General features: G+C 37.3%; 1 protein-coding gene across 2 annotated transcripts in view; it reads right to left on the bottom strand.

Moving 5' to 3' along the window:
* Positions 1-579: 579 nt before the first annotated feature.
* Positions 580-26,078, bottom strand: part of LARP4B (La ribonucleoprotein 4B) — a 135,726-nt gene continuing 110,227 nt past the window's right edge. The window contains exons 12-18 of one of the 2 annotated variants that reach the window (XM_049881667.1): positions 25,179-25,285; positions 24,152-24,403; positions 19,251-19,296; positions 16,253-16,417; positions 10,453-10,577; positions 10,249-10,357; positions 580-4,568 (exon numbers count right to left, since the gene is read on the bottom strand). In XM_049881667.1, the coding sequence (XP_049737624.1) occupies positions 4,281-4,568; positions 10,249-10,357; positions 10,453-10,577; positions 16,253-16,417; positions 19,251-19,296; positions 24,152-24,403; positions 25,179-25,285 (1,092 nt within the window). In that variant the 3' untranslated portion in view covers positions 580-4,280. The remainder of the gene's footprint in view (positions 4,569-10,248; positions 10,358-10,452; positions 10,578-16,252; positions 16,418-19,250; positions 19,297-24,151; positions 24,404-25,178; positions 25,286-26,078) is intronic. The other variant, XM_049881668.1, reaches the window with a different exon arrangement.

The raw sequence follows: 26,078 nt of genomic DNA, 5'->3' as shown, positions 1-26,078 counted from the left end.
ACAGACAAAAGATCAATAGCCAGAATATATACGAAGAATACCAATTTGTTAAGAAAAAGACAACCCAGTAGAAATTGGGAAAAGGATATGAATAGACAATTCACAGAAGAAAATCGCTCAATTAACATCTTAATCAGACCACTTGTCCACTAAATAATATACTAAGAAGTTTTATCCATTTTCAGCCTTATACTAGTGTTGCCATCACTGTTATTTATGGATAAGTCAATTTGTTTTTGAGACTCCCTCCTACCAACGTTCACCTACGATCTGAAAATCATGATGACCCAACATTAACTCCAAATGACTTATGCAGACATCTTATGAGTCTTAAGATAAATAAAAAATCTTGACACAAGTATATTTATTTCATGGTAAATCTTGGGTTTAATAAACTGTTTCCTCAGGAATACTTAATTTAAATGCTCACTCTGAATACCTTAAAACGTTACGCCGGCTGGGGAAAACTCAACTGTAATTAACTTATACATGTGGAATTCAAACAAGTTTGAGGCAACTCATTTTTTCATTCTCATGTACACTGATGGAAATAGACAAAAAAAAAGTTTTAAAAAGATGTATTCTTGAAGACAATTTTAATTAAAAAATCAAAAGAAAAACTGAACAGTGCCTAAATCTTTATTTTTCATAACCTACATTTTCAAATTAGACAGTTTTACACTGAATGACACAAAAGGAAACTTAAATTACCAAATAGTTTACATTTAAGCTTGATTCCAGTCTTAATGAAAAAAAGCAGAACAAAAACTAAAACCTTCAAGAAAACTTCCACATGACGCCCACATTTTGTGAATTGGCAGCTGTTAGCTCTTCTTAAATCTTCGATTGTCTGCTGCTTTCTGTGTAATAGGTTACAAAGCACGTAAAATCCATAACTATAGCCCAGTGAAGGGAGATACAAAGATAGGTACGCACCATTAGTCACCTGTTGCCCTTGTAAGCAATTGAACCAGTTTTTAAATGTAAACTGCAGAAACCTTGACAGATAATACAGCAACATAAAAGGTTTTTTGCCACCTGCTAGTGACAAACAGTGATGCAATTATAGGAGGGACTAATCAGAAACATCATGACATTAACTCTTAAAAAGCAACTATTCTACTTTAAATTCATTACTGGAGAAACACAGCCAGATTCTTATTCTTATATTTCCAAATAATAAGTATCATCACACAATTTTACAAGTTAAAATGTCATTTGTGATTGCTGTATCTCTGATTCTGTAACTTGAGATACTGCTGGGGGAAAGGGGAGAGTTAAATTTTAAAAAAATTTATGAAAGCCACATATTATTAGCTGTAAGTAACACAGCAACAGTCTGCATGCTCCATTACAGCTTTCTATTGTGGTATCTCCCATTTTTTTGTGTGTGAGCAGAAAATCTCAAATAATATCAGAAAGGGTTTTTTTTTAATTATTATTATTTTGACATTATATAGATATTCGGCCTATCACCTTTGCTTAATTAAAAAGAATGCAAAAAAAAAAAATCATATCAGAGCAAGGTTTCAACTCCTGATGCAACAGACTGTTGCTGGGTAAAGCCGTAATTACAGTGTATTGACCTAGTACAAACGGCAGCAGAATACATCAGAACAGCACAACACGCCCTGCTGGTCTCAATATATTACCTTACAATGTACCAGTCACTCTAATGATCAGCTGTACACTGTTGCTACTATAAGTGACCACTTTTTTCTTTTTTTTCCTGTTTGCAGCTGTTGAGCTTTACACTTTCAGCCAACAGACAAAGCAAATAACTACAGCTGGCTTTATCCATACACAAACCAAGCTGCAATGTTCACTGCCTTCAGGGAAAAGGATTCATCATTATTAAAAACCAACACCTCAGCTCACTAGGATTTGTAACTCTGGTGATGACAACGGCTGACGACATCACGTTTCTTCTTCTAGCAAAGACGGCAACATTAGGAATTACTAGGTCTTAGAGCTCACCTTTCCAACTCTTTGTACAGTATTCATTAGTTGGGGGTTAAGAGATCAATTAATTCTGATTTTTTAGTCAGTGATTTGACAACTACAAAGAAATAAACTCCCATGTTCCTTTACAGGTATTGGAAACAGATTAGCATGGCACATTTAAATAACGACAACGGCTCTGAAGGAAATGTGATCGTATGTATCAGGGTATGTTTTCCTCTGGCAGGTTAAATGATGCTTAGTTATGTATGATTTAATTAAGATAGTTTATTTCACTTTCATTTAAAATACTGCCAGTTTCTGCTTTCTACGTTATACTTCAAAATCCTCTCACATTAGATAAAATACACACTTTTTTAAAAGAGTATGAAAATCTTTGAAGGCTTTTAATAAGACTTCCCATTTCCCTTTTGCAGCGAAGAGGCAGAATCAGTTCCACACACCAGTATAAAAGAAAAAGGGGGGTGGGGAGGGAAACCCGAACAAAATGAAAATATTCAAACCACAACATTTAGTTTATCTACATCCAGCTCAACAGCAACAAGTATAATATATCAATAATTTTTTATCAGATTTTTCTCTTTAGGGTACCTTTTTAATATGTTCTGATTATTTACAACTGTACAAGCAAAGCACACACTTCCAAGTGCACATATTTAATACAGTATTGACTATTTGCATTTACAGGATTTTTCAACAATCTGAAAAAAGATCAACTGTTTAAGATCTTTAAGGTATATTACAAAACCTACTGCTAGTTCCTGTACTACAGTCTGCTTACTCAGTAACACTAGCAACAATAGATCTACACAGTAACTGAGTAACTGTAACCCACTCATGCCAACCCAGGGGGCCGGTCTCCAGTAACTCTAAGCTGTCTTATACAAAAGTTAAGGCAAAGTCATTTTCAAGTTTAAATAAAATTCAAGTCTTTAAATATTGGATGGAAATAATTTTTTTTAAAAAAACAAAAAACAACTCATTCTTGTTAAATAACATTTTGTGGAATAAACTGTATGGTTACAATTAGCAGGAAATATTCTTATTTTAACGTCTGCTGCTTAGAATACTTACAGAAAAATTTAGGCATTTTAAAACAAAATAATTTATATTTAACTTTATTAGAAACTTGCTAAATTTAGTGCATCCTTGTTCTTCAGAAGCGTAGCACTTCCAGAAGTGAATCAATGAGAAACCTCATCTTGGAGGTAAAGAGAGCAGGAATTTTCATCCTCCACCACCCAGAAAGGGGGGAAAAAACCACAAACACCATTCCCTCACGATTATATAACTTTGAAATCCATGTGCCAATGCAGAGGTACAGAAGACGTCAACACAGAGCTGACTAAAATATGGACTCTTTCAAAGAGTACTTGGGGGAAACGATGACAGGAATCTATACAGAGCATGAGCACTAAAACCACAAAGTACGTGGAGACTCTCTTTTATCACCTTCCTTGCCAGCACAAAAGTGTGCCAACTCACAAGTTATGAAAACGACATTATGGTACAATTTTGTGGTAACATGTCAATGGGCAAGAAAGTTTATATTTTCATTTAAATTCTATTAACAATGTGCTTTGAATTTATTTTACATAAAAGCCATTTGAAACTGGAGTGAGAAGCTGGTTACTTGCTTGCAGTACATGAAAACTCAAATGTTTCAGGTCTCTCTATGGTGCTCTCTGCAGGTTCATTTTGCTCAGAAGACCAAAAAGAAAAGTTATATTAAAAAAATATACATTCTACAATTACTTGTTAACAGTTTAAGTGAAAAGTACAGTTCTTTTGCCAGTGCCACAACCTAGTAACATTTACCCCTTTCCCAAGGTCACATTTACCAGTGTAATCTTGCACTCACAATGCCAGCTGTCATCAGTGCTCATCAGTCTGCGGACATTTTAAAGATATGTAATTGCAAACCAGTTATTTAAAAAAAAATGAAGTAGCATAGTTCCGCTTAATTTAGAAAATCTCACTGTATTAGCTTGCATTCATAGCCATATGGAGGCTTAATAAAAAATACCAATTTGTAGGGATAAATGCATATTCTGTCCTGAAAAAAATAAGACTTATGCATCACCTCCAGTTAAGCACCAACCTAAAATAAGGTTTATATTAATTAAATCCTGAAAAATAGGTTTTTTTCATGAAGGGGAAAATGTGACTCATAGAAGAAAAATAACTTGTAGGCATTTCATATGCCTCACATATACTGCAAGCTCCTAACCAGCAACTCATTCTCTGTACTGCGTGGGAACAGTGTTTCATTTGTGGTTAAACAGAATTCTTTTGCAACCCCTCCCAACATACAATTTTCACTGAGGAGACTTGGGAGGTGTATTCTGTTCTCTATTTAAACGCTTCCCAACAGCTGGAGGAGAGGATCTGCGCCCCAACTGCCTCCTCTGATCTTTGGGTTGTCCTGGATTTGACTTCAGGGGAGGGGGTTCTCTGTATCTCTCCATTGGTTCAGTGAGTTTCTTTTCTTCTTTCCCACAACCGACAGTGTTTGGCTTTTGTTCTTTTTGGGGTTGCAATGGGGAAGAAGGAGGCTCTTTACTTGTTCTCTGACAAATCTCTGCGTAGCTAGGTTTCCGCAATTCCTGGGCAACAGACAAAATGTTGGAAATACATGCATAAAATGATCTCTCCACTGATGACACGGGAAAACGAAGTTCACATGAGACAAAAGTAAAAAACAAATTCAATTTTAACTAAATTTTCCTATTCATAAGGGTTTTCCCCAGAAGCACAACTCCAAGATACTCTAGGAATACATTTTAAGAATGAATAAAATCAGAAAATGTTTAGAGATTAAATAGTGGTGACTGAACTCTTTGCAACATTTAATATTTAAACATTCTTGAGCTCTATGGAAGCCTAAAAAGAAGCCCGAGGAAACAAAAAAGATAACCTAGAAAATGATCCAAAGCAAACATACACCGTTTTCTTACCCCACACATCCTTCGAAACATAACACCAGTCAATACAATCGCAGATCTCCTGTGAGTGCTCAATAAAAGGTAGCTATTCGTTATACGGAAACCCTGGTGGCAGAGTGGTTAAGAGCTATGGCTGCTAAACCAAAGGGCTGGCAGTTCACATACACCACTGCTCCTTGGAAACCCTATGGGGCAACTCTACTCTGTCCTATAGGGTTGCTAAGAGTCAGAATTGACTCAATGGCAGTGGGTTTCGTTTTTTTTTTTTGGTTTAATCATTATACAGAGCCCTGGTGGTGCAGTGGTTAAGAGGTACAGCTGCTAACCAAAAGGTCGGCAGTTCAAACCCATCAGCCACTCCTTGGAAACCCTAAGGGGCAGTTCTGCTCTGTCCTATAGCGTCACTATGAGTCAAAATTGACTTGATGGCAACTTTTTTTTTCCCTTAATCATTGTACAAAAAAACTTTAAGAGAATCTTTGGATGAGTAAAATATGAAGGCTAAATAACAAAAGAAACGGGGAAAATTTTAAAACATTTCACCTACAAAAACCATCTTTAATTTTAACCTATATAAAGACTCAACCTTATGGATAATCAAGGTTTAAATCCCAAATCAAAATCTCACCTAAATATCAAATTGAGGACAATATCAAAAGATTAAAAAAAAAAAAAAAAGCTTCATTTACCAAAAGAGGGAGATTACCAGAAAGGAAAAATAACTGGAATTTAAATCTGCTGGAATCAATACGGTCGCTATGAGTCAGAATTGACTCGACGGCAGTGGGTGGGTGTGCGGAATCAATAGAATTGGAGGAAGAAATACATACAGAGATTTAAAAAAAAAAAATTAGTAAAAGAACGGAAACACTTTAGAAGCACTATAGCACACAGTATATAAAGACGTAATCTGTGCCTACAACATAAAACGGAGGCAGGCCTGTATAGAAAGAGAATTTTTTCTAGTGATGTTAAGGTGGTATCAATTCAAACTAGGTTGGTATGAATTTAGTTAGGTGTAATTTCCATGGCAACCACAAGGAAAATATCTTAATAATTTACACAAAAGAAAATGAAGAGAATCAAAATGGTTCACAACAAAAAACCAACTAAACACAAAAGAAGGCAGTATGGGAGGAAACGTGGGACAAAAAAGGTAGAAGACACAGAGAACACAAATAGCTAGAAGTTAGCAGAAGTAAGTTGCTCCTTATCAGTAATTACTACACAGTCAAGGGATTATTTTCAGTCATAAAGAGAAATAATACATGCTACAACATGAATCCCCCATGTGTCTGTCAAGTGTGTTGTACCGTGGGGGCTTGCGTGTTGCTGTAATGCTAGAAGCTATGCCACTGGTATTCAGATACCAGCAGGGCCATCCATGGAAGACAGGTTTCAGCTGAGCTTCCAGGCTAAGACAGACTAGGAAGAAGGGCCCGGCAGTCTACTTCTCAAAAGCATTAGCCAGTGAAAACCTTATGAATAGCAGCGGAACATCATCTGATACAGTGCTGGAAGATCAGCCCCCCAGGTTGGAAGGCACTCAAAAGATGACTGGGGAAGAGCTGCCTACCCGAAGTAGAAAAAAAAAAAAATTTTTTTTTAGAGCCAACCTTAATGATGTGGACTGAGTAAAGCTTTCAGGACTTTCATTTGCTGATCTGGCATGACTCAAAATGAGGAGAAACAGCTGCAAACATCCATTAATAATCAGAAACTGGAATGTAAGAAGTATGAATCTAGGAAAATTGGAAATTGTCAAAAATGAAATGGAACACATAAACATCGATATCCTAGGCATTAGTGAGCTGAAATGGACTGGTATCAGCCATTCTGAGTCGGACAATCATATAGTCTACTATGCTGGGAATGATAACTTGAAGAGGAACGGTGTTGCATTCATCGTCAAAAACAACGTTTTAAGATCTATCCCCGAAGTACAACGCTGTCAGTGACAGGATAATATCCATACGCCTACAAGGAAGACAAGTTAATACGAGTATTATTCAAATTTACGCACCAACCACTAGGGCCAAAGATGAAGAAAGAGAAGATTTTAATCAGCTGCTGCAGTCTGAAATTGATTGAACATGCTATCAAGATGCATTCGTAATTACTGGGGATTGGAATGTGAAAGTTGGAAACAAAGAAGAAGGATCAGTAATTGGAAAATATGGCCTTGGTAACAGAAACACTAGAGATCAAATGATAGAACTTTTCAAGACCAACGACTTCTTCATTGCAAATATCTTTTTTTTCACCAATATAAACGGCGACTATACACATGGACCTCACCAGACGGAACACACAGAAATCAAACTGACTACATCTGTGGAAAGAGATGATGGAAAAGCTCATTATCATCAGTTAGAACAAGGCCAGGGGCCGACTGTGGAACAGACCATCAATTGCTCATATGCAAGTTCAAGCTGAAACTGAAGAAAATCAAAGCAAGTCCACGAGAGCCAAAATATGACCTTGAGTATATCCCACCTGAAGAACAGATTTGACGCATTGAACACTAGTGACCGAAGACCAGACGAGTTCTGGGATGACATCAAGGACATTATCCATGAAGAAAGCAAGAGGTCATTGGAAAGACAGGAAAGAAAAAAAGACCAAGATGGATGTCAGAGGAGACTCTGAAACTTGCTCTTGAACATCAGGCAGCTAAAGCAAAAGGAAGAATTGATGAAGTAAAAGAACTGAACAGAAGATTTCAAAGGGCCTCTCGAGAAGACAAAGTAAAGTATTATAATGACATGTGCAAGGAGCTGGAGAAGGAAAACCACAAAGGAAGAACATGCTTGGCGTTTCTCAAGCTGAAAGAACTGAAGAAAAAATTCAAGCCTCGAGTTGCAATGGTGAAGGATTCTATGGGGAAAATATTAAACAACACAGGAAGCATCAAAAGAAGATGGAAGGAATACACAGAGTCATTATACCAAAAAGAATTAGTCAATATTGAACCATTTCAAGAGGTGGCATATGATCAGGAACCGATGGCACTGAAGGAAGAAATCCAAGCTGCTCTGAAGGCATTGGCGAAGGCTCCAGGAATTGATGGAATATTAACTGAGATGTTTCCACAAACAGATGCAGCACTGGTGGTGCTCACTCGTCTATGCCAAGAAATATGGAAGACAGCTTCCTGGCCAACTGACTGGAAGAGATCCATATTTATGCCTATTCCCAAGAAAGGTGATCCAACCGAATGTGGAAATTATAGAACAATATCATTTATATCACACGCAAGCAAAATTTTGCTGAAGATCATTCAAAAACGGCTGCAGCAGTATATCGACAGGGAACTGCCAGAAATTCGGGCCGGTTTCAGAAGAGGACGTGGAGCCAGGGATATCATTGGTGATGTCAGATGGATCCTCGCTGAAAGCAGAGAATACCAGAAGGATGTTTACCTGTGTTTTATTGACTATGCAAAGGCATTCAACTGTGTGGATCACAACAAACTATGGATAACACTGTGAAGAATGGGAATTCCAGGACACTTAATTGTGCTCATGAGGAACCTTTACATAGATCAAGAAGCAGTTGTTCGTACAGAACAAGGGGATACTGATTGGTTTAAAGTCAGGAAAGGTGTGCGTCAGGGTTGTATTCTTTCACCATACTTATTCAATCTGTATGCTGAACAAATAATACGAGAAGCAGGACTATATGAAGAAGAACGGGGCATCGGGATTGGAGAAAGACTCATTAACAACCTGCATTATGCAGATGACACAACCTTGCTTGCTGAAAGTGAAGAGGACTTGAAGCACTTACTATTGAAGATCAAAGACTACAGCCTGCAGTATGGATTACACCTCAACATAAAGAAAACAAAAATCCTCACAACTGGACCAATGAGCAACATCATGATAAACGGAGAAAAGATTGAAATTGTCAAGGATTTCATTTTACTTGGATCCACAATCAACAGCCATGGAAGCTGCAGTCAAGAAATCAACAGACGCATTGCATTGGGCAAATCTGCTGCAAAGGACCTCTTCAAAGTGTTGAAGAGCAAAGATGTCACCCTGAAGACTAAGGTGCGCCTGACCCAAGCCATGGTATTTTCAATCGCATCATATGTATGTGAAAGCTGGACAATGAATAAGGAGGACTGAAGAAGAGTTGACACCTTTGAATTGTTGTTTTGGCGAAGAATATTGAATATACCATGGACTGCCAAGAGAACGAACAAAGCTATCTTGGAAGAAGTGCAGCCAGAATGCTCCTTAGAGGCAAGGATGGTGAGACTGCGTCTTACATACTTTGGACATGTTGTCAGAAGGGATCAGTCCCTGGAGAAGGACATCATGGTTGGCAGAGTACAGGGTCAGCGGAAAAGAGGAAGACCCTCAACAAGGTGGATTAACACAGTGGCTGCAACAATGAGCTCAAGCATAACAACGACTGTAAGGATGGCGCAGGACCGGGCAGTGTTTCGTTCTGTTGTGCATAAGGTCGCTATGAGTCGGAACCAACTCGATGGCACCTAACACCACCACAACATGAATGAACCTTGAAGATGCTGCTTAAGCAGACACCAAAGGACAAATATTGTATGATCTCAACTCATAAGAAGTATTAGAATAAGCAAATGCACAGACACAAAAGTAGACTGCTGGTTACCAGGGGTTGGGGGAAAGGAAGAATGGGGAATTATTGCTTAATTGATACTTTTTATCTATTCCAGGTGATGAAAAAGTTTTGGAGGTGGATGGTGGTGGTTGTACAACACTGGGAATGTAATCAAAGTCACTGAATTGGACATTTACAAATGGTCGGAGTGGCAAGTTTTGTGTTATATATATTTTACCACAATAAAATTAAAACAAAACACTGTACCTCTAAAAAACAAAAAACAACAGTGTAGAAGAAATGATCTATTTTGACTCTTATAAAGATAACTGAAGGATAATTAGGACTGAGAGTAGTGCTATCCCATCTTATTTTATTATTTCCTATATTCAGCTATTATTTTTTATATTTAATTTTTGTTATAAACATGACACACAGTAAATGCTTAACTGATCACAAAGTCTATAAAAGAACAGGAATTAGAATCTTGTTCTATGGTTATAATAATGAGAAACAGAGTACTCGGTTAAAAATTATTAGCAAATGCTCATGGTATTTTGTACAGAAACCAACACATACATACATACACATACATACACACACACACACACACACACACACACACACACACACACACCCCATCGAATTAGATTTTATTAAAAATCAGCTGATACAGAAAGGAGAACTAGGTGTCTTTCTACCATCCCTGAGAGGATCTGGACTTAAAAGACAATGAGCAGCAGTTACGTACTGTGGCAACTCCATTCACTTGCACTGATTTACACGCAGTAGTAGTCAGAGCAGAAGAAAGTCTTTCCATACTTTGCGTTTCCCTCTGCTTTTCTACAACCTTGGAATCCCTGTGAAAATATCATCCAATATTTGAATCTCATCAACAGTGACAGATAATTAAAAATTAATAAACCCAAAGCACATGTGGAATATTACTACTTACTCAGGTAAATGGGCTGGGGAAGGAGATTGTTCATATGTTGCTGATACAGCACAAGAAACTGGCACTGAAGGCTCTCTGGGGATTACTGCAGGAATAGTGTTTGTACTTGCATCCACATTTAGGTTCTAAAAATTTACAATGTAACAGGTTTATGACACGGTAAAGATATACACATCAGATCTTTTTCAACATGATCTTATACATGGGCAAAAAAGACAAAGGTTTAACTAACACAAGTTTTGGAGATGTCCTCTTTGAGATCCGCAAAGCATGCTTTTTGTCTTTTTTTTTTTATTGGTGAAACAAAGTTTAGCTGATCTTGTCTAGTCTAGCTGAATGGAGCTGACAGTCAGGTATGTGCCTACATTTACCATACAAGAAGTCAGAATAGTAGCATTCACTATGGAAAAACTGCCAATTTCTAGCACACATCAGTGCAAAAGGACACACTCAGGGGAAGACATTCTTCTTTAGCAAAAATGTCAAAGAGATTCCAAGTTGGTCCTTTTGCCCATGGAGTTCTCAGCAAATATATAATCATTCTCATGCCTAGGGTCCTCTACTAGCGTCCATTATAGGTATTTGTAAGCTTGTTTTCTCATATTAAAAACATCTTATTCATCTTGGATACCCCAATGCCTAGCACAGCCTGGCACATGATTAGCACTCAAATATTATATAATTCCTAACACAACTAAAAAAAAAAATTTTATTGGGCTTTAAGCGAATCTTTACAAATAAGTCAGTTTCTCATACAAAAATTTAAATATACCTTGCTATACACTCCTATTCTGGGTTATATACTCCTAATTGCTCTCTCCCTAATGAGACAGCCCGCTCCTTCCCTCTACTCTCTCTTTTTGTGTCCATTCTGCCAGCTTCTAACCCCCTCTGCCCTTTCATCCCCCTCCAGATAGGAGATGCCAACACAGTCTCATGTATCTACTTGATCCAAGAAGCTCATTCTTCACCAGCATCTTTTTCTATTCCATTGTCCAGTCCAATCTCTGTCTACTATTTGGCTTTGGGAATGGTTCCTGTCCTGGGTTAACAGAAGGTCTGAGGGCCTTGACCACCAGGGTCCATCTAGTCTCAGTCAGACCATTAAGTCTGGTCTTTTTATGAGAATTTGGCATCAGCATCCCACGGCTCTCCTGCCCCCTCAGGGGTTTTCTGCTGTGTTCCCTGTCAGGGCAGTCATCAGTTGTAGCCGGGCACCATCTAGTTCTTCTGGTCTCAGGATGATGTACTCTCTGGTTTATGTGGCCCTTTCTGTCTCTCGGGCTCGTAATTACCTTGTGTCCTTGGTGTTCTTCATTCTCCTTTGATCCAGGTGGGTTGAGACCAATTGATGCATCTTAGACGACTGCTTGCTAGCGATTAAGACCCCAGACACCACTCTCCAAAGTGGTATGCAGAATGTTTTCTTAATAGATTTTTTTATGCCAACTGACTTGAGATATCCCCTGAAACCATGGTCCCCAGACCCCTGCCCCTACTACACTGGCCTTTGAAGCATTCAGTTTATTCAGGAAACTTCTTTGCTTTTGGTTTAGTCCAGTTGTGCTGACCTCTCCTGTATTGTCTTTCCCTTCACCTAAAGTAGTTCTTATCTACTATCTAATTAGTAAATATCCCTCTCTCTCCCTCCCCCTTCTCGTAACCATCAAAGTGTATTTTCTTCTCTGTTTGAACTATTTCTCAAGTTCTTGTAATAGTGGTCTTATACAATATTTGTCCTATTGCAACTAATTTCACTCAGCATAATGCCTTCCAGATTCCTCCATGTTATGAGATGTTTCACAGATTCATCACTGTTCTTTATCGATGCACAGTATTCCCTTGTGTGAATGTACCATAATTTATTTATCTACTCATCCACTGATGGGCACCTTGGTTGCTTCCATCTTTTTGCTATTGTAAAAAGTGCTGCAATGAACATGGGTGTGCATATATCTGTTCGTGTAAAAGCTCTTATTTCTCTAGGATATATTCCAAGGAGAGGGATTGCTGGATCCTATGGTAGTTCTATTTCTAGCTTTTTAAGGAAACACCAAATTGATTTCCAAACTGGTTGTACTGTTTTACATTCCCACCAGCAGTGTATAAGTGTTCCAGTCTCTCCACAACCACTCCAACATTTATTATTTGGTGATTTTTGGATTAATGCCAGCCTTGTTGAAGAGAGATGGAATCTCATTATAGTTTTGATTTGCATTTCTCTAACGGCTAATGATCATGAGCATTTCCTCCTGTGTCTCTCAGTTACCTGAATGTCTTCTTAAGTGAAATGTCTGTTCATATCTTTTGCCCATTTTTTAATTGAGTTGACTTTCTGTAGTTGAGTTTTTGCAGTACGATGTAGATTTTAAAGGTCAGGCACTGATCAGAAATGTCATAGCTAAAAACTTTTTCCCAGTCTGTAGATAATCCTTTTACTCTTTCGGTGAAGTCTTTGGATGAGCATAGGTGTTTGATTTTTAGGAGCTCCCAGTTATCTAGTTTTCCTTCTGCATTATTAGTAATGTTTTGTATACTGTTTATGCCATGAATTAGGGCTCCTAACATTGTCCTTATTTTTTCTTCCATGATCTTTATCGTTTTAGATTTTGTATTTAGGTCTTTGATCCATTTTGAGTTAGTTTTTGTGCATGGTGTGAGGTACGGGTCTTGTTTCATTTTTTTGCAGATGGATATATAGATACGGCAGCACCATTTGTTAAAAAGACTCTTTTTCCCCGTTTAACTGATTTGGGGCCTTTGTCAAATATCAACTGCCCATATGTGGATGGATTTGTCTGGATTCTCAATTCTGTTCCACTGGTCTATGTATCTGTTGTTTTACCAGTACCAGGCTGTTTTGACTACTGTGGCAGTATAAAAACCACAATTAGGTAGAGTGAGGCTTCCCACTTCCTTCTTTTTCAGTAGTGCTTTACTTATCCAGGGCCTCTGTCCCTTCCATATGAAGTTGGTGATTTGTTTCTCCATCTCATTAAAAAAATGTCGTTGGAATTTGGATTGGAATTGCATCAAATCTATAGATCGTTTTTGTTAGAAAAGACATTTTTGCAATGTTAAGTGTTCCTATCCACGAGCAAGGTATGTTTTTCCACTTATGTAGGTCTCATTTTGTTTCCTCAAGTAGTGTCTTGTAGTTTTCTTTGTGTAAGTCTTTTACATCTCAGGTAATTTATTCCTAAGTATCCTAACACAATTCTTATCTAGGTTCACGAAACAACTGCTGGAAGCAGGTATATTAACTCCCATAATTTAAAAGATGAGGAAACTTAAGGCTTAGAATGCATAATTTATATCAAGGTCACAAGGTTACTCTAAGCCAGTGGTTTTCCCATGCACAGCTACTATTTCACACACATAATCGTCTTCACGTTGTGTGTAACTGTCTTCACATTTTTTATTACTTGTCATGTAACAATAACAATAGAAAGCAGTAAAGCAAATAATTGGTAATGAATGTATGTGTAAAAAGACAAAATCTTCTTAGAATATTCCACTTTTCAAAGTAGATAAATTCAGAAATGAAATGGAGCAATGAACTGAGTGCAAAGCTTGAGGAAGAGAATGACAGGACCTTATCAGCACCATTTATATACATTTGGCCCTAGGCAGGGGCTAAGACCATAGACTCTGATGTGCCTGTTAGCCAAGAACAAGAACCTTTTATGACTATTGTACTCAGGTTGAAAGTAACTAGGTTGGTAGAAACTTGAGAATGGCAAGCCCCTCCTTTTTTGTAAGTGTTCATTTAAATTCAGGATATGTTGAGTCTTAATCCAACTTTAGGAAACCCTGGTGCATGGTGGTTAAGAGCTACAGCTGGTAACCAAAAGGATGGCAGTTCGAATCCACCAGGCACTCCTTGGAAACCATACGGGGCAGTTCTACTCTATAGGGTCACTATGAGTCGGAATTGACCCGACAGCAACGGGTTTGGGTTTTTTTAGGTTAATGCAACTTAACTGGGGCCCTGGTAGCGCAGTGGTTAGCATTTGGCTGCTAACCAAAAGGTCAGCAGTTCGAATCCACCAGCTGCTCCTTGGGAACCCCACGGGGCAGTTCCACTCTGTCCTGTAGGGTTGCTATTAGTCGGAATTGACTTGTTGACAACTGTTTTTTTTTTTTTTAATGCAACTTAAATGTAGATACGCTCGTACTCCATTAAAAGTCAGAGTTGTCATCAGAATAACAGCCTCTAAGATCTGTGTTTAAGTGCTATGGCTGCTAACCAAAGGGTTAGCAGTTTGAATCCGCCAGGCGCTTCTTGGAAACTCTACAGGGCAGTTCTACTCTGTCCTATAGGGTCGCTATGAGTCGGAATCAACTCGACGGCACTGGGGTTTTGGTTTTTAAGATCTTCAGCAGGTTTCTTCTGCCACTGTAGGTCCTTCCACGTCAATAAGGTAAGGGGGTTGAACTAAACAACTTCTAATAGTCCCTTCCCTTCCAGATCTAAAACCTGAGTGTAAAGTTGATATGTCTCTTTAGGTTAAAAAAGCTGCTGCAGATGCTCCACAGAGAGGCAGTGACAATCAGGCTCTGACTTTTTAAAAGTAGCAAGTCTTTTTTCAAAAGGACTTCTACACGGAAGTTCAACACGTAAAAAATAATAATTGCTGTAATTAAACCAGGGTTGAGGGCCTGCTGTTCTGCTCCTCTACCTACTCCCAAGGGGATTAAGATAGTTTGAAAACTTACATGATCTTTAAAGTGCATTAATTTTCCAATACCATTCTATAAGGAGTAGTAACTCAGAAATTGTTGTTTGAAAGTTTAAGATTCAAAATAGCATACAAGACATGCCAAATTTAATATGTGATTGTTAAGTTAAAAATAGGAGCAATATTCACCTACCAAAATGAAAAGAATTAAACACTTCACATGATACAGTAGCAAAATTGAAGTTCAAACTTTGCTCTAGAGAACTGAGAAATTGTAGCATACATTGTAATAGCTCTCAACTCAGGCTATGGAAAGGTATCTTCTCCCATAATCCAGGTGGAGATTCTGAATTCATCAGATCTGGGGAGCAGTAGATTGGGTGGTGGTGGCTGTATTTGTATTTGAAAAAGGCACACAGGTGAGTATGATGCAGTCAAAGTCGAGAACTGCTAGGATGAGGGATGTATGCTACCATGAGACTCCTCAACAAGTTGTTCCTGGCACTCATGTGTCATTAAGAATCATTAATCATAATAATAACCATTAATAATATAAAAAGAAGACTGCTCCTTTTTACTTTCCAGAGCTGAAAAAATTAATCCTGGCAGTAAGGCAGATCCCTCCTTCAAGTCAATTACACTGGAATCCACAAGGAGTATCGGAAACAAACACCCTTTAATTTCTAAAGCTCTAAAGGTGGCTGATTCTTGAGATTATAATAGCTACACTGATTCCCGGGACTATAATAACTGCAGAGGGATGAAAGCAACTAGTTTGGTAGCCCATGGAGTTCAGCAAAAGTCATTAACGTTAAAGTTATTTTAGACTTCTTGCTACTCATGTCATGTCATGTAGACAGCAAGGTAACTAAAAGAGACTGTGGACTTGACAGCACAACAGTCCTAGGTTCAACTCTGACCTTACTACTCAAACTCTGTGTGACCTGTGCCTATCACTTAACCTCTAAGACTCACCTGTAAACCAAAGGTAATATTACGGACATCACAGGATTCTTCTGTGTATTAAAGAAAGAATGTATGCAAAGAGCTCGGCAAAGCACCTGGTATAAAATCAGTGCTTAGTAAATGTTAGTAATTATTAGACTTATACATCTTACCCTTTCTTTTGATGATCCTATTATCAAGCTGGACAGCCTGTTTTCAAACAAGTCCTCTGCCTTTAAACTGCCTACAGCTCCGGGTAAAGGAGGAAAGTTGGAGAGCCCTAATTCAAAGCTAGGAGATGGTGGCTTTGGTGGCGTCGGAGACTGAGTTTGACTCCTCTGTAAAAAAAACAAAACAAAACAATATTCCATAAAGTTAAGACAAATGTAAAAAGTCATTAAGTTTAAGAAATACATCAAAAGAATAAGGCAAGTAATCTTTTAAAAGGTTCTGATTTTCTCATCTGTCTGAAAACCATGTCTTTAAACAGATAATTCAACCACACAAACACTTCGTCACCTTATCAAAGGTTGTTTATTATGCAACCTCTCCCCTCATCCATCTAGAACAGAGCTGTAAAACAGAACTCTCAAGACTACTAATAGCCAAGATATATGTCACACATATAAGTGCCTTAATAAAATACAAATACTTTGCTCACAGAGCTCTTCATTACCATTAGACAAAAGTCAGAATAGCCTGAGTCTAAACAACAACCATACTAATCTCCAGACGATAATTTTGTATCATTACAACATAGTGTATGTTACAAACCAATAGTTATAATCTAAGTCATAAAGGAAATATTCAAAGAAAACAAACAAGCAAAAATACCACTCTCTCCATTCCCTACAATCTATGTAAGAAAATTTTACAAAGATTTCCATTAAAAAAAAGTTTAACAAAAAAGTGAGGCTCAGCTATCTGAACATTAACTTACTGTTAACACTGTACAGTTTTAAATAATTATGTAGAAAAAAGGTATAACAGATTCTTAGTCTGATTTCAAGACAGTAAACTCAGCACAATAATATCAGTGTAATTTATAAGCCCAAAATCTCACAAGAAAGACAATAATATAATTTTATTTAAAAAACAGCAATCAAATTGCTATAGCAAGCAAAAGTTACTTTGTAAAAATCCAGTTCCTTGGCTGGAAGATACCAGAAACGGGAGGGGGAATTGAGTTTATATTTAGGTATAATTCAAGTATTTTTAAAGCTGAGAATGTAGTTGGCTACTTTGATGAGGAAGCAACATTTCATGGGGTTTATCTAATTTGAAAGGGCCAACGTTTCCCAGAAATTAAAACCAACAGGAAGCTTACTCCCTATGTAGAGAAAATATGTCAAAGCTCAAATGAAAGCAGGTTAAATGGATCCGAGTTGACAAAAATTCCACTCTATATTTTGGACATCCATGCCTATTTCTCTACTTTATTCTGGTAGAGGTGCTTAATCTTGACTTAATTTTACCCAGTCATGCACCCTTAGACCTAAGCTTTCAGTTATTAACCACCAGGATATTGTAGGCTCTCTCTAATCTAGTATAGTGAACATAATGATACTCAAAATAATCCAGTAAAGTTCTAAACTATGGCTAGACACTATGATTTCAAACAATCTCAAAGTATCTTTCATTTTAAACATCTGTATGTTTGTGAAGTAAACCCCTGTTTTCAGAAGGTAGGCATTTTTAGAAAAAGAATTTATAAAAATTTACTAAATCTTTATTCTTAGGGACAGAGGCAGGCAACAGCTGCTTAGACATAGGAGTTACAAAATGACAGAGCCTACAGATGGTATTTGATTCTGAAGGCAGTGTTTACATTTTTCTAAGAGTTGAATGGCTACAGGTGAAATATGAACACTGTTCCTGGTCCTATGGGCTCACTCAGGCCCAATCGCTCACATACTTATGTTACCTATCTGTAAATATTTAAAGTTATGAAAATTTCTTAGCCTCATACATGCAAGTGCAACAACAGGTATACTTTCTATATGAACCACACTCCTGACTTCCAAGTGGTTCACAAGTATGAACATACGAATCAGGAAAACAGAATGACACAGAAATGGCAATGGGAAAAAGTTGCACCTTTGAAGGTGACTTAGTGACCAATTAGAATAATTCATGCAGTGTACGTAACAATGCACGGCACATTTCCTGATAGATATTCAGATGGTAGTCTTGTTTAGTTCAAATGGTTACAAGGATTCAACAATTCCAAATGGAATCAACCAACATAAACTGCCTGATTAAAGGGCTATCCAAAAACTAGGCTAAAATGACAATTAAAAGTAGAATTCTGGTTGTTTATTCATTTACTACTAATTTGTATTTTCTAAGTTCTCAACAACAAAAAAAAACTATCTTCTGTAATGAGAATGCATCTACACGATGGCTCAGAGGGCTGGGCCAAGAATTTCATCAAGGTTTTTTTTCTAGTTCTTCGAGTGTGGAATTCTACACCTGCAAGCTCACAAAATGTACTTTTTTTTTTTTTTTATGTCTTCATGCACAAGCTTGTTTTCTCAACTCTGCCTAGGATATTTTCTCATCATTGCATGTTGAAAGTCCCATACCAACCTCCGTTAAAACCCAACATAAATATTATCCCATGAGAAACTTTGTTTAATCGACCCAAGCAAAAGTGACCACCTCTCATGTACTTCAACTCACATAAACTTATTACATATTTTTAGGTTTGCCCTGACCATAAGTTACAGCAGAAGGCAATACTGCTTTGTATGTAGTGGGCACATAATAAAATATATCTGAATGAAAAATACTTCTGATGAACTAACTGCTATATGAGAGAAACTTATTCTGTTTGTTAAATCTAATGATTCCAGTTATTTTAAATTATACTATAATGCAGTCCAGATAGAACTCATCTGGGCATATGCACATAAACTACAGTATGTGCAATAACATGTCCTCAGCTGTACTTATGATACAAGAAACTGGTTAGCAATTGATATTTCTAAAAACCTTACATCTTCTCCCCTTTAGACTAGCAAAAATGTCAGTTATTACTTAATAGACATCACTTTAAAGGAAAAATTCTTATAAAATGCTCATCCATGTCTTAATCTCAATTCAATTGTTTGTTCAGTATAAATTAGATTTAAATGCCTTATAAAAATGACATATGTTTTGTGAACTCACTGTAAACTTGTCCTCTTTTTTCTTCCGATAGCCAAAAGAATTTTTCCTAGAGGAGTGGAAAGCAAAGAACTGTTAATTTTTCCCCATTTGGAATATTTTCACTGAGCATATATATGCATATACATCTTCAAAGAAAACTATCAATTCAGTCTTTATTATTTTGTGATCTTTCAAAGATGGCTTTTGATTCTAAAATCCCAATCTTAAGTATACGCAAAACAAAAAAAAAATTTTTATTATCAAGGACTAATAGTGATGTCTACATAGGTAAAAAAAATACAGTAAAAGAACTGACTCGATAACTGTTCAAAATTTTTCTTAAGATATGATTATCTGAATATCCATTCATAGTTGGAATGACAAGATATATAAAATGTGATACTGAAAGACAAAAATTGGTAATGAAAATTTATTAAATGCTTCTTACCCAAATTGAAAGACCCAAAATAATCTATTCCACCCTCCCTTACTACCCCTCATCCTTATATGACTACTTCAATGGCTTACCCCTTACCATTAAAATCACATGAGGATTTCTAAACCCCAAGAACTTTCTATACCTACTTGGAAGCCTTATGAAAAGTGTTCTAAATTTCTACCCTACAAAATTACACCACCTGCAAGCAGTGCTGCCATGTCATGCACTGGAGTGCTCTGAACATAAAACACACACTTATTACGTGGCTACTTCATGTCACGCACTGAGGAGACAAAGACGGCTAAGATACTTTTCATTGCCCTTGAGGGGCTTACTGGGTCTAACGATCCACCTATTAATTTCAGTTTATGGTATTTGTTTTTATTTATTTATCCCTTTGTCACTGGAACTGAATGCAAAGACGTGCCCGAAGGCCTTGTATTATATAGGCTGGAAAGAAGTTTAGAAATAACTTGACTAATTCCTTTATTTTACAGAAAACCAAAAACTAGTCTTGTCCAAGACGGTATAACTAATTAGAATGACAACTCAGCTGTCTGTGCCAAATAGGGCTGATATATGGATCCCTCAAATTCTTTGCCAAATAAGGATGGCATATGGAGCCTCTGACTAGTCCCTACAGAAGCACAAGGCAAAATGTTAGGATTCTGGAGCAAAGCCATGCCCTCTTCTGCAGGAAACAATTCTCCTTTTGAGAAACAGCTCTTGGCTTTCCATTGAGTACCCCCTAGTAGAGACTTAAGTGCTTGACTATGGGATATCAAGGGACCATAATACTTGAACTACCTATCATGAACTGGGCATTAAATCATAAAGCTGGGCAAATATAACAGCAATTCATCATTACATAGAAACAGTGTACACGAGATTGAGCTCAAACAGGTCTACATGACAGAAGTGACCTACAAGAACAGATAGCTCAGACTCCTGAACAACTAGTCCTGCTGCATTGCCTGCTTGCTCTCCATTCACACTAGGGCCTCATCAAGAGTCCCTTATCACCATCTGACTAAGGAGAAAAAATTTGGGACCTAGATTACAGATGGTTATGCACAATACGCTAGACTGCTACAGCATTACACCTCAACCAGGAGTGCTACTGAAAATCGGTGAAGAGAAATCTTCCCAGTGGACAGAACTTCAAGCAATACATTTGACTCTCTACTTTGTTTGGACTCAGATGGGGCTGAAAGTATGGATTCACAGTGATTCATAAAAAGGGGAGCTAAAAATCTGGTTAGATGTGAGGCTTGCAAAGGATAGGATTGAAAGACTGATGACAAGGAGTTCATGGGAAGAGGTATGTGGATGGGCATCTTGGAATGGACAGAGTGTGAAGATACTTGTATTGCTAGTGACTGCCAAAAGGCATTGACTACAGAAGAGAGCCTTAGAAGGCAGGTAAAAAGATACTGTGTTCAGCCTCTTTCTCCAGACACCCCAGGTATACAGTACCCACAAAATGAAGATGATGCTATGCATGGGCTCAACACCACGGACTTTGCTTCACCAAGGCTAACCTGTTTATCACTACCGATAGTGTCTAACCTAATTAATAGCAGTGACCAACACTGAAGCTGAATGCCAGCCATTCCTCATTTCTTGATTGGCAATACAGTACAGCAAAGTCAAGCCTATGGAATCCACTGATTTATCATGCATTCCATCAAACACTGACCTAGTAAAGGCTCAGTTACAAGGTCAACAACACCCTGAAAGAATGGGGTGCCAACTTACAAGACGCAGAATATGGTTTGAATCAGTGACTAAAATATGGTGCCACAGCCAGCATATATAGTTACAGGAATATGGAGTAGATATGGGAGTGATTCTTCACTATTATACCTAATAATCCGGTACCAGAATTTTAGCCTCCTCTCCCCACAACTTTGAATTCTAGTGATTTGGGTTTGCCCTAAAAAATGTTCCACCAGGTGATATAACAGTAGTTTCACCAAAATAGAGATTGAGACAGCCACCTGATCATTTGGGGTTTCTCACTCCATTGAACCAACGGGCAAAGAAGGTTGCTCTATTGGCTGGGGTGACTAGTCTAGGGGTTGATGGTAAATAATGGCAAACCTAATGGATTCTCTTTGATTGTCTCCTACCAAAAAGAAAAAGTTAATGGAAAACTAAACCCAAACCCAAAATAAGGAGGTTGGGGTGGAGGGGAGGTGGTGGCGGGGGGTGGGGAGGGATGACGACTCTTGATTCAAGTCCTTTAGGAAGGAAGTTTGGATCACCCCACCAGCTAGAGTCCTGATCACTGAATGTCCTGTCTGAATACAAAGGAAACACAATGAACACCGAAGAATGAAGTTATAGATATCAACTATGGCTTCATGACCACGTACAGAAACAAGGACTATAGAAGCTATGCAAATTTTTTCCTCAAGTGTTATGTATATATTGGTACACATTAACTGAATTCTTCTCAGTCTCCTTGTACTTTATTAAGGATTATGGTTGAGGACTACAGTCTTTAAGTTACAGTCTTTAGGTAGGAGCATGACTCCCTTGTTGGGGAAGATGGCGAGAGTGCTTCATTTGTACAAAATTTGCAACCTGTTGGACAAAAGCATAAACTTGTTACTGTCGTTTCAAGTGAAATATTTGGAGGTTATATATGGAGACTATAACCAAAAAGGCAAATCATGTTGGTTATTAAGATACTGTCTTACAGCTTCAGCCAGGCCCTTTTCATACTCTTTGTGATATTGTGGCTGGGATTCTGCAAACCACATTTTTCCTTTACCAGGAAACTTCTTGTTAAGGTTTTAGCAATAAAAAGTGCTAGAAACAGAGACTGAAAGGCTGTGAGAGGGAAACAGGAACTTGATCCTTCCTATTCCCACATAGTTTCTGTCAACGTCACTCTGGAAACTGATCTTCACCCCGGGGCAACAGGTGATCCCAGTTCGCAGTTTTTCTACACTGTCAAAACCAATCTCACTACATCCTCAGAAATAGCAGCAGCATCTGACTGATATCACCTCAGAGGGATCAGGACCAGCCTGGGTGCTGTCCCTTCCTCAGAGGTCTGGGTCCCAGTTCTGCAGGGCCTCTCTTCCACCCAGCTTCTAGGTTCTAATAACCCCCAACTCTTTCCTTTGATCCACAGCTCTAGGGATGGTAGCTGCTTCCTGCAGTTACTATCTCTGTATTATCTCACTGTTCCCCTTTCGCCTTTTCAGTTCTCCAACACCTGCTGAACCAAATTTATATAAAATTTTCCATTAAAATAACTGGCGTGGCTTTTGTTTTCCTGACACGTCCAGTGGTAGTTCTACTTAATCATGCTGCCTTTGGCCATTCAAACTCTATCTTGTAATCCTACAAAGGTTTAACAAATGCTAATTTAATAACTACAGATTTGATTAACTGCTTCTAGGTTCCTCTCTGTATTTAATAATCCCAAATTGCACTGAAAGTATATACTGTACCAAGAAGAAAGAGAAATATTGTGCTGCATACATTATGTATAGAAAACTTCGAAATATTTTCATTGAAACTCTTCAAGATAGGTTAAAAAAAAAATGTTTAGATAGGTTAAGTATTTGGCCAGTTACTTGTGTCAGAGGCAGATTTCCTTCTGACGGTCATCAAATTAACAACTGAGCCAATGAAGCCCACACTGGCTTAGTAATGAAAGAGATAAAACCTAGCTTTAATTTATCAACATCAGATAGGATATCACTGACTGAACATAAGCCATTTGACTCACCAGCATCTTTTCTAATCTCATTTCTCTAGTGGACGTGTAAGTGGCAAAAGATAAGACAGCAAGAAGAGGACAAGTGGTATCAATAGAAAAGCAAGAAGAATATGACTATAGCCTTTTTTATGATGCAAAGAAACAGCCCTACGTAATGATAACAGACATTGTGGAACCAAGGGTGTCAGAACATTCAACCTAGGATGGAAATACGTAAAATCTGCCATAACAGTTTGTTTATAAATAAATTTAGTGGGGCTGGAATCTAAACTCTGGTTTGCCTGGCTACAAAATTCATGTTATCTGTCTACTATACCACCCTGCTAGACAGAAAAAGGATGAAGTAAGGCTAGGGATTTGTGGGATTAGAGTCTGGAAGGGGGTAGAAAGGAAGGATAGGAAAAGCTGTCAAGGCATATAAACTCTAAAGAGACTGACAGCTGTCAAGCTCCAAATTCTCTGCAAATAATGACTGTGACCTAAAATATCTCAATTTCACCTACAGTTCTCATTGTAATAATTTTATATCATAAAAAAAGACAAATCATTTAAATAACTGCTCTAAAAATAATGGCTCATAGTAATTATATAAAACCTTTGATGTCTAGTCTTCAATTTGATCTTCTGTGATATATTTGAAAATAAAGATTATTATAAAACATACCCTAAGTATAGTAATTAAAAATATTAATAGTTTATGATAGGCACATAGCACCTGTTCAACAAAATATGTGAAAAACTCACCTTCCTCTACCTAAACCAGGAGATGATTCAAGACTACTCTGTTCCACTCGCCCTGTTCCAATATCTCTCTTGGCATAATTTGAAGGGTTTTGAATCCGTGTTCTAGTTTGACCTGTTTGTCTTGTTTGTTGGCTCCGGACACCATTAATTAATCGATCAGCAGTAAAGTTAAATATTGAAGGACTTTCTAATAATCCAGGTCCTCTCTCTGCACTAGGAATTGTATGGCGTAGATGTGATTTGCTAGGATTCCTATAAATAAAATTTTTGTATATACACAGTTATAAAATGATCAAGGCATTACATATCAAGCAGACTTACAGGAATACCTAAGCTAAAATCTGCTTTCTATTTAATAAAATATAAAAAGTGTTTTTTTTTTTTTTTTTTTTTTTTAAAGAAATTAACTCACATCTGATCAATTAAGTGTCAATGTTCTACTTAGCAATTTTTAAGTCCAGGTCCAAATTAAAAAGCATACATGCACAGGTGCAAGGTGCCCCAGAAGCCTTTTTTGAAAAGAATCTATCCTTTATATAGGCAACTATCCAACAAGTCAATTCTGACTCATAGTGGACCTATATGACAGAGCAGAACTGCCCCTTAGGGTTCCCTACGCTGTAATCTTTATGGGAGCAGATTGCCAGGTGTTTTCTCCCACGGACTGGGTGGTGGGTTCGAACCACTGACCTTTTAGTTAGCAGCCAAGCACTTAACCAATGTACCACCCTAGCTCCTTTATAGGTAACTACAGCATAGATTTTAGTATTTAACCTTTACAGAATGTAATTCTATGCTTCATATAATTTGATCTCTGATGAACATTACTGGGTGGTCAAGTATATCATTAAAAGTAGAAAACAGCTATTTTATTTAATAAATGTGACTTATGGTATGGTTAGGATTACCAAGGTTTAACAGGCTTAAAAATTTTTTTTTACAACATGGCAGCAACCTCTTGTTACAAAAATACTGGAAAAATAGTAACTTGTAACTCACAAGCATTTTAGTAACTTATGGAACTTGCCTGCTTCTAGGAGGATACTGTCTGAGTGAAGTCAGAGGAGATGTTGCAGGTTTGAAGGTTGGAGACGTAAACCCATTTATAAATCCAGTATTTGGAAATGGAGTTACCTAGATTCATTAAAAAACAGACAGACAAACCAAAAACAGACTTCAATGTGGTTAATGCTGTTATATCTTGTGGTATCTAGGTCATTCCTCGACCTTCTCAAAGATGTTATGTTCCATTTACACTTAAAAATATTCATAGGTCGAGAAAAACATTTTATAAGATTACCATTATTAATGGCTAATATTTATTGAGCACTCACAACTGCCAATATGGTGTTAAGAACTTTTTCTGCATTGTCTCGGTTAATCCCAACAACAATCCAATGAAAAAGAAACATTCATGCCTGTAGAAACTGATACTACAGAGGAAAGGAGCTTGTTCAAAATCACACATATAGTGAACCCTTGAACACAGGTATTGTGTTTGCCTGAAAAAGACCAAATGCTTAATGTAATGAACCATTATTAGGAAGAAGTAAAAAATTCTTTTTTATTCTCAATGACTTTAATAAAATTCATAAACATTCTCAATCTTAGGAACATTTATGTATCTACTGCTACTAACTTGGTTCTAGTTCATAATCATAGCCTTTGAGTGTTTTTTTTTTTAATTTGCCTCCACGCAAATCTTGTTCTAAATATCTGGATATTTTAAAAGGTATTAAGTATAATCTCAAAAAGTTAAAAAGAAAAAATTTAAGTGCAGAATTTTAAATACCAACCATTTAAAGAAATCTAGACACAAGATAAAACTTGGTATCGAAATACAGTTCTTTTTTTTATAAGATGAATAGAGTGATTGCTATAGCTTTCTGGATTCTTGATATGTGGTTTCAAATACTTTCTGTATAAA

Source organism: Elephas maximus, chromosome 4, assembly GCF_024166365.1.
Source record: "Elephas maximus indicus isolate mEleMax1 chromosome 4, mEleMax1 primary haplotype, whole genome shotgun sequence".
Taxonomy (NCBI): Eukaryota; Metazoa; Chordata; class Mammalia; order Proboscidea; family Elephantidae; genus Elephas; species Elephas maximus.
Note: the sequence above shows the minus strand (reverse complement) of the source record. Positions and strands in the feature narration are given on the sequence as shown.